The sequence below is a fragment of the Mustelus asterias genome, chromosome 1, assembly GCF_964213995.1.
Source record: "Mustelus asterias chromosome 1, sMusAst1.hap1.1, whole genome shotgun sequence".
NCBI classification, from domain to species: Eukaryota; Metazoa; Chordata; class Chondrichthyes; order Carcharhiniformes; family Triakidae; genus Mustelus; species Mustelus asterias.
The window spans coordinates 124468759-124482508 of NC_135801.1; the positions used below are offsets into that span (position 1 = coordinate 124468759).

Sequence of the window (13750 nt, forward strand, 5' to 3'; positions counted from 1 at the left end):
TTTCAATATTAGTTTATGCAACACAGTTTATTAAATACTTAATATAAAATGAATATATGGAATGTGAAATATTTGCCATTTTCTTACGAACAGTTCGAATATCACTAAAGAATCAGTTCCATTGAATCATTTTTGTGAGCCTTCCCTCATCTTTAGGTTGACTCTATTTCAACACTTTGCTGTATCTCATTGAACAATAAACTGTAGAGTTTAATATCCCCAACTTTGCTGAAGCTGGGAATGAGGCTAACAATTTCACATCACAGTACATCTTTTCAGAGCAACTGCGGTATTTCAAACAAGAACAGGGACCACATAATGGTTGCAAGCCATTCTCTGAAATATTTAAAAGTGCAAGATCTTTAAAAAGTGAATTGAACATTGCTTATCAATAGCTGACAGTACTTGGACGAAGGCTTATAAATGTGGCTGGGAGCCTTCCTTTAAATGCACCTTTGAATTAATTTTTGTGGCTTGTAAAATATGAAACGAATAGAATTCTTCTCACTTTGAAGCAACATATCACCTGAACATTACCCACTTGTGTACAGTTTTTAAAATATTTTCTTCCCTGTTTTGAAAGCATTGCTCTTGGAGATGCTCCAGTATCTCCATCACATGATCCCTCTACATTCATAAGTTTAAGCAATGACCATTGGGAAGCAATGTGACAATCAAACCTGATGCTCTTCCCATATGATTTCCATAGACACACATGATGGTCACATCAAGGCAATGATTAGAAGTAGAAACCTTGTCAGAGAGATTCTCGATTGTGGTGAAAATGGCGAAAATGGCCTTGGTTCTTCAGAACTTCCCAGTGTCAGACCTTTCATAGTATACTTCCTTGTCAAATTACTCCTTCCAAAGTACATCAGCTCACACTTTTCACGGTTAAATTCCATCTGCCACTTATCTGCCCATTTGACCATCTCATCTATATCTTCCTGTCACCCAAGACACACAACATCACTGTTAACCACCTGGCCAATCTTTGTCTCATCGGCAAACTTACTGATCCTACCCTCCACATGGTCGTCTATGTCATTTACATAAATGACGAACAGCACGAATCCCTATGGTCCACCACCACTGGCCTCTGGTCGCTAAAGCAGCCGTCTGTCACCACCCTCTTTCTCCTACCACTAAGCCAATTATGAATCCACCTTATCAGATCACTCTGTGTACCATGTGTATTAGCCTTCTTAATAAGTCTCCCATGTGGGACTTTGCCAAAGACTTTGCTGAAATCCATGTAAACTACATCAACCACACTACCCTCATCCACACACTTGGTTACATGCTCAAAAAATGCAATCAAATTTGTTAGGCATGACCTCCCTCTGACAAAACCATGCTGACTATCCCTGATCAAACCTTGCCTCTCCAAATAGAGATAGATTCCCTCCTTCAGAATCTTCTTCAGTAGTTTTCCAACCACAGATGTCAGACTCACTGGTCTGTAGTTCCCTGGCTTGTCTCTACAACCTTTCTTAAATGGTGGGACCACATTAGCTGTTCTCCAGTCCTCTGTCATATCTCTTTACAATGCCTGGCTTCTCTGTTGCACGATGTGGAGATGCCGGTTGCACTGCAGGGCCTCTATAAGATGGCAATCTGGTCACTCGTGCGCATCTCAAAGGGGATGTTAGTTGTGTGCAGCCTCTTTATTCCCTGCGCAGTAAGTTCTAGATTACTGTGTGGCTGCACAGCCTAAAGGGAACATTGGTTATAGCATGCAGTCACTGGCAGGCTGCAGTCATGGGCAGGCTGATCAGCCAATCAAATGGAAGAATTTTCACAGGCAGATTTAAAGAGCGGGATTTTCCGGCCACGCTCTACCCAAGGCCGGAAATTCCCGCCTGAGGTCAACGGACCTTTGCATAGTCCACCCATTCCCCCCAAAGTTGTTGATTAGCCTAAGGTTAAGTGACACAGGATTCGCCATGTTGATTTATCTTTTGCAGGTAAAGACCTTCAATTCACTCCCAGCTATTCTCTGTGCACCTAACCTGTTACTTTTCAAACCTGAATTAAAGCATTACCAAAAAAGGAAACGGTACTCACAGTTTAGTTCCTCGAAGAATCTCATCACTGTAGACATTGGCAGCCTTCGCCTTTAACAGCTCTGAACCAAGTGAGGGCAGCTTACGTTGTGTACCTGTCTTTCGTGAAGATGCCTGCATGATACGAGATGCTGAGAGAACATTGTGATCTGCAGTCCTTCCCTGGCGATTCCGGATTGAGGACAAAATGCTGGAGGCTGTACTTAACTGTTTCTCATCCTGGTCACACCTTGAGGTGGGAAAAAAATATTTACGGTTCACGTCTGATAAATGCTCACTGAAAGCTCCCATGGGGCCTGTGAATTAAAGTTGTAAGAAAATCCGAATTGAGAAAGTACCATGGAGCTCCTCACGCCAACTCCATCCAACGTTTGACTGATTCTTCCAGTATGAATTCCACCCCCACACCCCAATCACCTTAGGATTCCCATTTTTAGGGGAAATTAATTTATTTCCCATAAACGGTCCTGAGAGAAAAAAATAGACTGAGGAGGGACATTAGGAAGTCCTGATGTGAGCAAGATGTTGCAAAGGGGCAAATCAGGTGAATGGGGACAACAATGGCACATGGAGTTTAACGTGGGCAAGTGTGAAGTCACCCACTTTGAATTTATGAAAGATAAAAGCCGGGATTCTCCCAAAAGAAATCTAAGTGCTGCATTTGCGTAAAAACGGGAGTTACTCCCACTGGTTTTTTTTTAGCTGAATTTTCAAAATTAATCTCCCACAGTCTGAGCACTGCAGACTGCCTCGGACAGATTCACATTGAAAACCCAGGGGCGGGGCCTATTCCCGCTGGAGGGGCCAACAGCTTAGCGCTGAGTGGGCCACTGCGCATGCGCCGATCTGTCATAGCAGAGATCGCAGCATGCGCAGCAGCTCTGCACTGCCAACCTCCTGATCACTGGCCCCGTGACCCCAGATCACTGGCTGTGCGACTCCCCCACCCCTCGATGGCTGGCCTCCTGGACGTCTCCCAATCCCACCACCCCCCCTCCCCTCCCCACCCGGATAGCCAGCCCCGATCAGCCCTTTCCCTCCCTCTGACCGCGATCCCTGTACAGAATGGCAGGGGGTCCCCCACCCCACCAATCTCCCTCCCATAGGCCCCATCCCCTCTGGCCCCATCCCATTGGCCCTGCCTGATGCCCAGTGGCATTGCCAGTTTGCCCCTTGGGCAGTACCAGGGGGCCAGGCTGGAACTGCCCAGGGGCACCCGCCCTTTCCTTGACCTGCTTGGGGGCCTCAACAACTTCCCTTCACTCCAGCGGAGTCAGGCCACCTGTTCTCCATTAGTGGGGAGCTGTTGTAAACCCCGCTGGAATGAACCACTCTGGCAGGGGTGGAGAGGCTAGTGGGCTTCAGTCCGGGGGCCACAAATGATAGGGAAATGAGAATTTAAATATTTAAATCAGCTCCGCACTGATTTCCAGCGTGGAGCTGACAATGCCGGAAATCCAGGCCCTGGGGACGCCCGCTAAAACGGCCTCTGCTGACGTCTCCTGGCCCACTGCACTGCTGGAGGAGCAGCGCAGCGGGCTGGGAGAATCAGCCCCAAATTGTCTTAATGATGAGAAATTGGAAACTATAGAAGAACAATGAGATTGCAGACTACAAGTATACAAATCATAAAACCCTACTAAACAGGTATAAAATGCAATCAAAAAGGCTAAAGGAATGTTGGGAAGCATCCCATCCAACCAAGTCACAACTCATTTCTGAACACTTTTAAATTAATAAACAATATTACGTTTTCTAGAACTTTCTGTCACAATGGGAGCTAAGACTTAAACAGGCCCTTGAAAATTCAAACTAATTTATGTTTTTCTAACTCTGAGATTTACAAGTAAACTAATTTGTTTTGAAAAGATGAATTCTGGAATTTAGTATATTTTAAATATCTCCCTCAAATTTTGAAAGGAATGATCATCAGTTGTTTACTGATGTAGCAACATGCAATGCCGTGCTACGGAATAATAGGACCTAGATTATTCTTAGTGGTTTTTTTGATGAACCCTCAATGTCAGCTGAATCCTCCAGAAATATTACCAAGAACAAGCATAAAATTTGCATTTATATTTTACTTTTAATGTTAAAAACCCACAGCACTTCAATATATGTATGGAAAAATGCATCAAGCTGAGAAAGGGGGAGATTATATGGGGTGCCTAAAACCTTGTTGGAAGAGGAGGAAAGTTGTAAGGAGAGGAAGGTAAAGTGATAAAGGAATTTAGGGAAGGAAGGGAAATGAGGGAAACTTCAAATGAAAAATCTTCACTTTCTTGTCACACACACATCTTCTCCCATCAACCTAAATATTTTCAAATGCCTGTGAGCAGATTATGCACCCAATCTAGCCTCCCAGCCATACAATGGCACACATTTAAAGACAATATTTATTATTATTTGGGTGGCACAGTGGTTAGCCCTGCTGCCTCACAGCGCCAGGGACCGGGTTCAATTCCAGCCTCAGGTCACTGTCTGTATGGAGTTTGCACGTCCTCCCCGAGTCTGCTCTGGTTTCCTCCCACAGTCCAAAGATGTGCAGGTTAGGTTAATTGGCTATGCTAAACTGACCCTAGTATCAGGAGGGTTAGCAGGGTAAATATGTGGGGTTATAGGAATAGGGTCTGGGTGGGATTGTGGTCGGTGCTGACTCAATGGGCCAAATGGCCTCCTTCTGCACTGTAGGGATTCTATATGATTTTATGATATTAGACACTCAGATTTTGCAGTCTATGGTGAAGCAAGGACACTTGCCACTGACCTTGAAGAAAGTCTCGTTGAGAGATCCAGCGATCTCTGTGGTGAGAACTCTCTCACTGGGCAGCAGACTAGCATCGTTTACTGGGGATTCCCAGTGTGGAACTGCATGTGAACTCATCAAGCTGTTCAAGCAGCCAATCACATTAACACATTTTCACACACAGCCAACCAGGTACTTGAAGCACCAAAATCAAATCCATTTTTAAAAAAAACTGCATTGAGAGCAAAATAAAGATCGAGACATGCACATGGAATGGAGGTAGAACCCATGTCACAAACAAACTTTTTTAAAAAAGTAATTTTAAAAATCTAGTCATTAATTCATAATGCAGGAATTTAACAACTTTCCCCAAATATAAAATAATATTTTTACGGCCAGATCAATTTAGCAATAGTTACAACTAAGATTTCCATTAAGAACTAATTGAACAAGGCCTAACTTTATATGGGGTTGCTAATGATAATTTTGGAGGCATGGTGGCACTGCTGCCTCACAGCTCCAGGGACCCGGGTTCAATTCTGGCCTTGGGTGACTGTGTGGAGTTTGCATGTTCTCCCAGTGTCTGCATGGGTTTCCTCTGGGTGCTCTGGTTTCCTCCAAAGATATGCAGCTTAGGTGGATAGGCCATGCTAAATTGCCCCCTTGGTGTCCCAAGATGTGTAGGTTAGTTGGATTAGCCATGGTAAATGTGTGGGGTTACAGGGATAGGGCGGGGAGAGGGCATGAATAAAATATTCCGTCAGAGAGTCAATGCAGACTCGATGGGCCGAATGGCCTCTTCTGCATTGTAGGGATTCTATGATTCCATGATCATATTCTATGATTCTATGATAGTGGTAAAAGGAATGTTCTTGCTGAGATCAATTGATTTGGCTGATTGCCAATGCTGGGAGGGAGGGCTCGGCAAAATAACAGACTAACTTCAGGATTTCCACATTAATCTGTGTTTTTTTGCTAAATCCTGAATTGGTACTCAGATTCAGAGAGATATTGATGATGGCTAATGCTGACAGTTCACCATTAAACAGCTTACAAATTCCAGGTCAAATTTCTGTCTGCAATAATTTTTATTGCGCTACTCACTGCGTTTTGTCAGGTAATCCTGCGTGCCTCTGCTGAAGTGGCTTGGCTTGAATTGTCATCACACCATTTAAATCATTACGATAAGTGCTTGTCATGCGATAAGCCTACAACGTTCAACAGAAGAATGCACACAATGTGACGAGTCACTCCAAGGTTTGAAATGCTGGAACTCATAGCATTAGATAAAAGGACGTAGGTAAAAATGGCCACCTAGCATTTTCAAATTGTTGTGGGGGTGGAGGTGGCAGAGGAGATGTCAGCCATCCTGCAGAAGTGTCTCTCTATGGACACTTCAGACCTGTTGAATGTAATCATTAGATGGTCCTTTAAATAGTTGAACAGGTCGCCCATCTCAAACAGGAATTCTGGGGTGATCTGAGTGAAGAATCATCATATCTGTCAGAGGGAAAGGCGGCAAAGGACTGGGGAAAGGCGGAGAAAGCGGCACCGCAAAGTGCTTCGTGATAATATCCAGGGCATCACAAAGCCGGAAATCCGCCGCCTGGTCAAGTGGATCTCGGGTTGATCTATGAGGAGACTCACAGGGTGCTGAAGGTTTTCCTGGAGAACGTGATCAGGGATGCCGTCACCTACACTGAACACGCCAAGCGCAAGAGGGTCACTGCCATGGATGTGGTGAACATTCTGAAACTTCAGGGCCACACACTCTATGGATTCAGCGGCTGAACAACTCCACCCTTTCTACCGAAGACAGTTACATAGGTAAGATGTGTATCGAGGGGTATGGGCCAAACGGGGCAATTGGGACTAGATTTGTGGTTTAAAAAAAGGGTGGCATGGACAAGTTGGGCCGAAGGGCCTGTTTCCATGTTGTAAACCTCTATGACTCTAGGTATCCACTCCAGGTCCACTTGACCTCACACTCTCCACTCCACGCCAATCCCTAGATTACCCTCCTCTTTTACCACAACATATCATGACTGATTCCCTTCCTTTCCAAAACAGGGCAAACCTCCGTCAGCTCACTGAACCTCAGATTGGCTTGTGCCCAACACTGGAATGGAGGAGTGTACACAGCGCCTGCTTCGCAAACTTTGTTCCTGTTCTGGGCACTTCTTGGAAATCGCTCCCTTGTTAGAATTGCTAGAATTACTTCCTTTACCATAGAGGGCACATGTTTTCTAATTGCACAGTGAGCATTAAAGACCTTAAAGTCTTAAAATGCTCAGGATTATGCCTCGAACTCATGTGTTACTTTTAAAAATTGGGGTGCTCACATCTTTCCAGCCATTAGATACTTCCCCTTTCCTGAATAAACTGAAAAATATTTTTGCTTCAGTTTCCATTATTACTGTCTTTCCTGAAATATTTACAGCTGCTGCCCATCTGCTGGTTTGCTTCTGAATATTCAAACACTTCAGTAGTTTTGTTCCGATTGGCTTTTGCTTGTACACTTGGATACAGCTCATACCTCTCCAATTATAGGAAAGGACACTTATTGACAACTGTCTAAAAATGCTAATTGCTGCAGTGTTGTTTGTTTCTCCCACTTCTCTTCTTTCAAGAGCCCCACTTGTTCTCAAGGAGTTTAACACCTAGAGGTACTCAACGGCGCCCCCAATACCCTATGATTCCTCTTGTTCCACTTGCGATTTTACATCTTCGGTTCTCTTTTAGCGAGTCTTTAATTACAGTCGGGGATTGTTGTGGATGGAATCAATGGGAAAAGATATAATGGGTTCATAGGATGTCCCTTTGTCCACTCTTTTAATCCAGATTTGTTTATGGGTGAAGCCTGCCATTCAAAACACAGACACCTGTCACATGAACAAGTTCACCTGCTAATACCTCCCATTGCCATTTCTAGATTGTATTTCCTAAATCTTTGTAGCCATGATGTGGAGATGCCGGCGTTGGACTGGGGTGGGCACAGTAAGTCGTCTCAACACCAGGTTAAAGTCCAACAGGTTTATTTGGTAGCACGAGCTTTTGGAGCGCTGCCCCTTCATCAGGTGACTCACCTGATGACCTGATGAAGGGGCAGCGCTCCGAAAGCTCGTGCTACCAAATAAACCTGTTGGACTTTAACCTGGTGTTGTGAGACTTCTTACTGTGTCTAAATCTTTGTAGTAAGTGTAGTGAGTCACATACTCAGAGCATTACATTTCCCAATGTAACATTCTCCATTCCCATAGTTGTTATATATTTAGGGTTGTTGCTGTGATGTAGCGTGGTCACTTTAAGAGTCTAATCATGTGTATAGTTCGTAACGTCATTAGCTGCTTCGCGGACTTTGTCTCAGTCTAGATCAGGCCTTTGTAGAGTTAACAGCTATTCCACAAATCTGCGTTGTTGTTTGCAGCCAACCCCACGTGCTACAACATCACGTTCTTTTGTCCTGAGAGTGCAGTACATGACACTAGTGACAAGTTCTCGTATGGGAAATATGGGATACGGTTGACATTAAATTTACATCCAGATCTGATGCTGACTATGTTTAACCATATAAAGAGCAAAATGAAAGTATATGTAAAGGGGCACTGTGTACTTCAGATCAAACTAATAGAAACTTTACCTCTGTGGCTTTGACGTGTTTGGTTAAACGCTTTTTCAAACCTGGGCTAGGTTTTGAATTGTGTCACTTGGCAAGCTGACCAGAATAAAAAATCCAAGGACTGGAACAATTTTCTGAGGTTTCAGACTGAGCTAGGGAAATAAACTGAGATTGAACATTTCTCCTTCAATAGGGCGGCATAGTGGCACAGTGGTTAGCACCGCTGCCTCACAGCACCAGGCTTTGATTCCCGGCTTGGTTGACTGCGGAGTTTGCACATTCTCCCCGTGTCTGCGTGGATTTCCTCCGGGTGTTCCGGTTTCCTCCCACAGTCCAAAAGACATGCTGGTTAGATGCATTGGTCATCCGAAATTCTCCCTCAGTGTTCCCGAACAGGTGCCAGAGTATGGGCGACTAGGGGATTTTCACAGTAACTTCATTGCAGTGTTAATATAAGCCTACTTGTGACACTAATAGATGAAGTTTAAACGTTTTTTAAAATTGCAAATTCTCAAAAAAAGAACCAAATTGGAAATTTATGCCTATGAAGAATAAATCCTAAATTCATTTTCACTGACATAATTTGAATTACTTGACCTATTGCAGTATATATTAACAATGTCATATGAGCCCTTATTATGGGGAATTTTGTGAGCAAGGATAATAAGGAAGATTACAAATCCATTTTAACACAATGTTCTGTTGTTCTGTTTCGTACAATTTAGTGAAAAGCTGCAGGCAGGATTTAATGTGACTCTCCCACATGGCCAATTAATAGATGCCAAATGGACTCTCAAAGCTGGAGAACCAGAGGCCTTTTAGCTTAATAGGCAGCAGCAGAAAGCTTTGGCCAGTAAGCGAGGGAGATAATGCTTGAAAATGGAGACATTCTCACTTCAGCATTTTCAAAAAATAACTTATAAATAGCCTTTGCAACCAGGCTACCACAGTTTTAGGTGAGGGGGATTATCATTGACTGGGAAACTGAACTGAACCAGTCATATCAATACTGTGGCTACAAGAATAGGTCAGAGGCTGGGAATTCTGTAGCAAGTAACTCCCTCTAACAGCACTGTTGGTATACATACACCACATGGACAGCAATGGTTCAAGAAGGTAGCTCACCACCACTTTCACAAGGGCAAGTAGGGTTGGGCAATAAATGTTGGCCTGGCCAGCGACATTCACATCCTATGAATGAATAAATAAAATAAAAGGTTTTCTGAAATTGTTGATCTATAATCCCAGCTGTATTCCAATACCTGGTCACGTGCTATTTTTCCTCGGTTGAGCCTAGTGAGTGAGGGACAACAAACTATTTTACACACAGCGCCTGGAATTTAATGGAGGTGACAAGGGTCTCACCTGTTGGTTGGATTCTAGGGTGAACTCTGCGTTTCCTCATTTAGGAAAGCTCTAGATGCGTTAAATGCCAATTAGGCACTTCGCTGGGCAGCGGCATGCATTCCCTGGGATCAAGTCTCATGAGAACTGCTGGCCAATAAGAGATAGCAGCTCTACTGAATGGCAGCACCACTAGGAGGTAGTGGCTACTGCCGGTATGACACTCACCCGAGTTCTCGTATTATCACTGGTTCCCAGACCACAGGTGAGTCATGGCAGGAGGGGCTGCAGGGTGGGAGTCATGGGAGAGGGGGATTGGCAGTGGGGTGACTCTCAGCAGGCTCCTCCTTCCTCATGTCAGATCCCTTGATCAGGTACTGACTACCTTTGAACAAAGGACACCTTCACCCCCAGGAGCAACACCCTCGCAGTTTAATACCAGTGGCTGCAGGATGAGTGTGTGCTAATTGCTCACTTAAGGATCTCAACAAATGTCAGGACAGGAAGGCCGTCCATTGGCCTTCCCCGTATTGACTTAACCGAGTGGAGGCAGAAAGGTAGTGGGGTCCCCATTCGCTAACATGTCCCTGATCAACAACTCCCTGACACCAAACTCACTAGAGGGAACTACACAAGATCCACTCACCATCATCAAATCTGAATTTAATCCTGTGTTTGCTGGACAGTCACACAGATCCACTTTCAGCAGGAGTCTCCTGCTTGTGATCAGGAGCGAGAACCTGTTTAAATTCTCTCTCTCTTAGCCGAGGGATGTTGAGACCAATTATAACACACTGACTGCCATCAGAGACCAGACCATCTAGCAAAGAATTTGGGACTTACCTCATTTACATCAATCAGCTCTGCAGTGGATAAAGAAAATACTAACTAAGTCACCAAGAACAGCAGGTCTTAAAGTTTTTACATAAGCTATTAATAACTGCTTGATTCTGCTATTCTCTACCTCTTAAGTCCTGTAAACCTCTTAAGACAATTCTCATGGTCAAATCACAATATGTATAACATGCGAATTGCAATTATAATCTGCCGCACATTTACCATGAAATTTAACAAACAGTTCTGCATTTTTTAATGATCAAATCTCTAAGCACATTTCAGACTGAAATTGTACCTGAGAGTGGATGAAGGATGAGCCTAATGTCAAGACACGCGTCTCAGAGCCTCTTGATGGTGGAATGCTATAGTTTGTTACGATGATTCGAGAGTCACTGATGTGAGGGAGTTTGCTCATGATTGAACTCTGCATGTTCACGGTCAGCTTATCCTCATCTGTAACCAACGTAGGAGATAAAAGGAAGTGCTAGTTACCCAGTACACTGTTGTGGGAGAGAAGACTGCATTGTATCAGACAGTGCAAAGATCTACAATGGTAACTTGAATGTAATTTTCAAGGAGACATCTCTAAAACAGGTGCTTAATGCAAGTTGGTTAAAGCAACAAAAAGGTACCACACAGAGTACAGCTTTTCCAGTTCAAAATATTTTTTACAGCTTATTACAGGAACTCATCACATTAAGCATCCAATGTGTCATTGTGATTCATACATAGGTTGACCAGCATTCGGAGTTGAAATTAAAGAGTTCCTAAACATCATACACATTCTAACAATAGAACCTAAAATGCGATGTGGTATTGTACTTCCAATGGTGGAACATTAACCTGTATAAATAAACTCCTTTAAATTTATTTTCACCCTGATTACATCAAGAGCAAGGTTGACAGAATAATCGCAGAATCTCTTAAAAGGGAATTGTTTTCAGAGCTGAGGAGAAAGAGCAGGGGAGTGACTAACGGAATTGTTGTTTTAAAAAGTCTGCACAGACAGAATGGGCCAAACATCCTCTTTTTGCGCTGCTTGGTTCTATCACTCTTTTCAATCACCTGCTAGCAACTTACAGTAGTGGGCACCAAAAGAGAAAATGCTGGATAATCTCAGCAGGCTTGGCAGCATCTGTAAGGAGAGCAAAGAGCTGACGTTTCAAGTCCAGATGACCCGACAAAGATTCCAGCATCTGCAGTAATTTGCTTTTACACAGCCTTGGGCAGGTCATCTATTTTAAACAAACTGACCTGCTTTATCCCTGCTGGTGTATGTCAGGCACCTCTCTGCTCCCAGAGACTGCTGAATGCAGTGCAATACATCAATTCTGAAGGGGAGGATCGTGGTCCACTCCAAAGGATTAGCTGTGTGTTCTTTATAAGGGGAGGCCAATAAAATTTGGACAATCACCTGTGTTTTTCCAGCATCATGGCCACAGTCCAAGCCTGAACGCACTGCTTGGCATCATCTGCACTGTTGAGAAGGAGGGTTTTCTTGTTCTCTCCATGTGTACATTGGCTGTGTATAGGCCTTCTGTCAGCCTGGGAAAGGTGGAATTCTCATGAGGATGTCTATGTCTGTCCCCCTTGGTTAAAGATGACCACAACATCAATTAGAATTCAATGGGTTAAGTTTCACGTGTGATGTGTTTGAGTATGACATATCAGGCCAATTAGAGCATGAAAGAATCTGTTGCATGGGTATTGTTGGTGCAGAAGCTCATGCTTCCCGTTGGTCAATGTGACTCTCTTTATTCATAAGAGATGACACTTTTGCTGCTGAGGCTGTGCCATATAGGGTGATATACGAGCTTCTCCCATGTCTCAGGAGTGATGATGAACCTCTTCAGTGATATCCTCCGGGTGTCCTTGAAGATTTTTTTCTGGTCTCCATGTCAGCATTTTCATCAATTAGCTCATTGTAGAAGAGCTTTTTTGGCAAACTGTCATCAGGCAATCTGGCATCATATCCAGTCCAGCTTATCCGAGCTCTGTTCAGCAGCTAGGTATGTCAGCCAGTAAGAACATCTCAGTATTAGGCATCTTGTTTTGCCAACTTGAGTAGTCCCACAAGCAGGTCACGTGAAAGTAATGTCGCCTGTTTTAATGCATGGAGTGAACTGTCCATGCCTAACCAGCATACAATGTGGAGATGCCGACGTTGGACTGGGGTGAACACAGTAAGAAGTCTCACAACACCAGGTTAAATTCCAACAGGTTTATTTGGTAGCAAATACCATAAGCTTTCAGAGCGCTGCTCCTTCGTCAGATGGAGTGGAAATGTGCTCTCAAACAGTGCACAGAGACACAAAAAACCAGCATACAACAGGACAGCTGCTAGGTTTACCTTCACTACTATAGAGAGACATATTCCTTTTGCTCCCGGACTGTTTTTTATAACTTACCAAAGGCAATGGTGGCCTTAGCTATTCTGGTGTTCACTTCATCATTGTGAACTACTCTGGAGAGAGTGCTGGTTTTTTTAAACACACAATTTAAGTGTTCTTATTAGTCATTACAGAATTTAAATGATTAATAAGCCAATTACTTGATTTTTGAAATTTCCTGTACAGTGAACCATGCTGACAACAGAGTGAAGCACAGACCTAAATTCATTATTGACTCAAAGTCAGCTTCTGATAACAGAAAAGCAACAAAATTTAGGAGTTTGAATTTGGTCCCTTCCTCTTGCCAAAGTATGGCACAATGTTTATGAAACGGCGATTGTACTGCATGCGTCTCTTTGCTCGGCCAGTCTTCTTTTTCCTCTTCTCTTGCTTTGCAACCTTTGGAGTTTAACCTTTTACTTATCCAGCTCAGGCAAGGGATCCATGGACCTTGCCACCCAACAGCCGAGCAACCGAGTGCAGTGTCACTGATACCACACTGGCCAATGATGGCATCATCAGCTAAGGGAGTGCCAGACAAAAGGACAACTTGGTCAACAGCAGAGACGCCTTCCAGGGATTCAACATGGGCCTTAATTTCCCCAACAGTCTCTTCCCCAGTCACATCAAGAGTGTGGGTGTTTTGAGCACGTAGAAACAGCTGCATGGTGGTTCGAGAGAAGGCGGCCCGGGTTTCAGTGAAAATGGCCACAACCAGCTCACCACCTCACAACTGGGAGAAAGGGAG

General features: G+C 43.9%; 1 protein-coding gene and 1 pseudogene across 2 annotated transcripts in view; both read right to left on the bottom strand.

The window, feature by feature from the left end:
- The window catches only part of fam149a (family with sequence similarity 149 member A), a 118750-nt gene that overhangs the window by 21210 nt on the left and 83790 nt on the right, over positions 1-13750 (bottom strand). For both annotated transcript variants that reach the window (XM_078218040.1, XM_078218029.1), the window contains exons 8-10: positions 10908-11065; positions 5917-6020; positions 2068-2295 (exon numbers count right to left, since the gene is read on the bottom strand). In XM_078218040.1, the coding sequence (XP_078074166.1) occupies positions 2068-2295; positions 5917-6020; positions 10908-11065 (490 nt within the window). The remainder of the gene's footprint in view (positions 1-2067; positions 2296-5916; positions 6021-10907; positions 11066-13750) is intronic.
- LOC144497182 (ubiquitin-like FUBI-ribosomal protein eS30 fusion protein pseudogene) lies at positions 13276-13749 on the bottom strand (annotated as a pseudogene).